The sequence below is a fragment of the Mus caroli genome, chromosome 4, assembly GCF_900094665.2.
Source record: "Mus caroli chromosome 4, CAROLI_EIJ_v1.1, whole genome shotgun sequence".
In the NCBI taxonomy this organism is placed as follows: domain Eukaryota; kingdom Metazoa; phylum Chordata; class Mammalia; order Rodentia; family Muridae; genus Mus; species Mus caroli.
The window spans coordinates 109,493,181-109,495,527 of record NC_034573.1 but is presented as its reverse complement, the minus strand read 5'-3'; the positions used below and the strand labels follow the sequence as shown (position 1 = coordinate 109,495,527).

Genomic DNA, 2,347 nt, shown 5'->3' with positions numbered 1-2,347 from the left:
ATCAAAGCATATTTGCAAACATAATGTTAAAAATTAAAAAAACAAAAGCTAGGAGGTAGTGGTGCACACTTTTAATCCTAGCATTCTGGAGGCAGAGGTAGGCAGATCTCTGAAGTCCAGGCCAGCCTAGTCAATAGAGTAAGTTCCAGGACATCCAGGGCTACACAGAAAAGCCCCATCTCAAAACAAACAAACAAACAAACAAACGAACAAACAAACAATTGAAGGAGGACTATTTAAAGGTAAGAGGTTCATGGAGACTATGATAAAGCAATGTCAGGAGAGACTGTGGTCTCCTGATATTGTTTGAAAGAAAGGAAAGCTGTGAGGGTGATGAGAAGGGACTGGTCAGGAGACAGGGGGCGGGGACAGGGAAGGTGAAGACTGGGGATGGCTTCAAGTCTCTTTCATGTTTCTACTTCCATCAAAAGCATCTCCTGCCCTAAGCACTGTCTTGCTCATCAGCATATGATAGTGGAGCCCTACTTCAGACTATTTAGAGTAGTGTTTGAAAATTTCCTTATCATGTCATTCCTTGGTCATACATTTGTATATGTCTATGTGCTTACATATTGTTTCAGAATTATACTTACTATTTGTATTGCTGTGCAGTGCACTGAATGTGTTCAACCTTAGGGAGCACAGCCAAGCACACACTAAAGGGATCATTTTCATTTTCTCCCAAATTGGATCTACTCACACTTGTTAATACTAGACATGTGTCACTGCAGCCATGCTGGTAGGTGTGTGGGGATGTGAGGCTGAGAAGCAGAGGTGGGCGTGGCTCTGTGGTGTCCTCTGCAATGTCCAGATGAGTGATGGTGCTGAGAACCTCTTACCCTCATCAGTGCCCAATAGACAGCTGCCTCCGGGAAATGCCTTCAGTAGTGTTCTCTGTTCTCCTGGAGTGTCTGATGTTATGTTTGTGCTTTTATAAGTCTTTGGATACATATTTTGAGTACTTTTCTTTTGGCTTTCTAGCTTACCATTATTTTTTCCTCCATGAAAATTATGTTTTTGCTTACCCAAGAAAGATATCTATCAGAATTGAGTCTAAAAATTTTGATTGCTTTAGATTTACCTCTTAAGTCCACAGTGTACCTGCAATTGATGTTTTGTGTGTGGAGGGAGGTGGGAATTTTCCTGACAGAGACACAGTGTCCCCAGTACATTGCACACATGGGCTTCACAGTGTCCCCACTGCACACATGTGTTTCTATCCTTATTCATTTGACCGTATGTGCATGGGCCTGGGTTTCATTTGTTCTGTCTTTTCATCGAGTTGCTTACTAGTTTTTTGCATGTCAATGGTGTTTATGCCTCTGTCTGTCTGTCTGTCTGTCTGCCTCTCTGTCTTTCTCTTAGTGTGTGTGTGTGTTTGTGTGTATGTGTATGATATGTGTGAGACCAGATACTGATATGTAAGCCTTCCTCAGTTGCTATGCTATTCGTATTATTCACTGAGGCAGGGTCTCTCAGTTGACTCTAGTTCTCATCATTTCAGCGAGGGTAGCTTATCCCTCCTGCTGAGGGGACTTCCTGTCTCTGCCTTCCCAGAGATGGATTGAAAGTGTGAGACAGCATATGCCATGTCATGTGTCATGTGATGTTTCCAGGAGTAATGTGAGAAGCTTTAGATATTCATCACAATCCCAAGCCATGACTATCAATAGTCTTTGAGCCATCTTCTTAGCCTGTATCTTCTCTTTCTGCCTCTATTGCTGGCATGTGTGAGATAACACATAGAATAATGGATTCTCTTACAGCCTCCACCATGTGGATGATTCTGGAGCAGAACCAAAGTTGGGTTTCAGAGTTCATCCTGATTGGCTTCTCCAGTGACCCCACGACCAACAGCATCCTCTTCATTGTCTTCCTTCTCATCTACCTGAGTTCAGTCCTGGGCAATGGGCTCATCATCATGCTGGTCTGCCTGGACACACAGCTACACACTCCCATGTACTTCTTCCTCTGTACCCTCTCCCTGTTGGATATGAGCTATGTCACCACTACCATGCCCCAGATGTTGGTGCATCTTCTTGCTCACTCTCAGACCATCTCCTTTGCTGGCTGCTGGCTGCAGATGTATGTGTTTGGTGCCCTGGGTATAACTGAGTGCACCTTCTTTGTTGTCATGGCTTATGACCGGTATGTGGCCATTTGCTATCCACTGCGCTATACTGTCATCCTCAACTGGGGCCTGTGCATACGGTTGGCAGCAGGGTCTTGGATCTGTGGTTTCTTTTCCTCTTTATTGCACACTTTCTTCACCATGAGCCTGCCATATTGTGGGCCCAACAGGGTCAACCACTACTTCTGTGAAGGTCCTTCAGTGCGTAGCCTGGCT

The 2,347-nt window shown here is 44.5% G+C and overlaps 1 protein-coding gene across 1 annotated transcript in view; it reads left to right on the top strand.

Annotated features, from left to right (window-relative positions):
- Positions 1-1,726: 1,726 nt before the first annotated feature.
- LOC110293399 (olfactory receptor 2A12-like) overlaps positions 1,727-2,347 on the top strand; it is a 3,417-nt gene continuing 2,796 nt past the window's right edge. The window contains exon 1 of the mRNA XM_021161232.1: positions 1,727-2,344. Coding sequence (XP_021016891.1) covers positions 1,727-2,344 — 618 coding nt within the window. The remainder of the gene's footprint in view (positions 2,345-2,347) is intronic.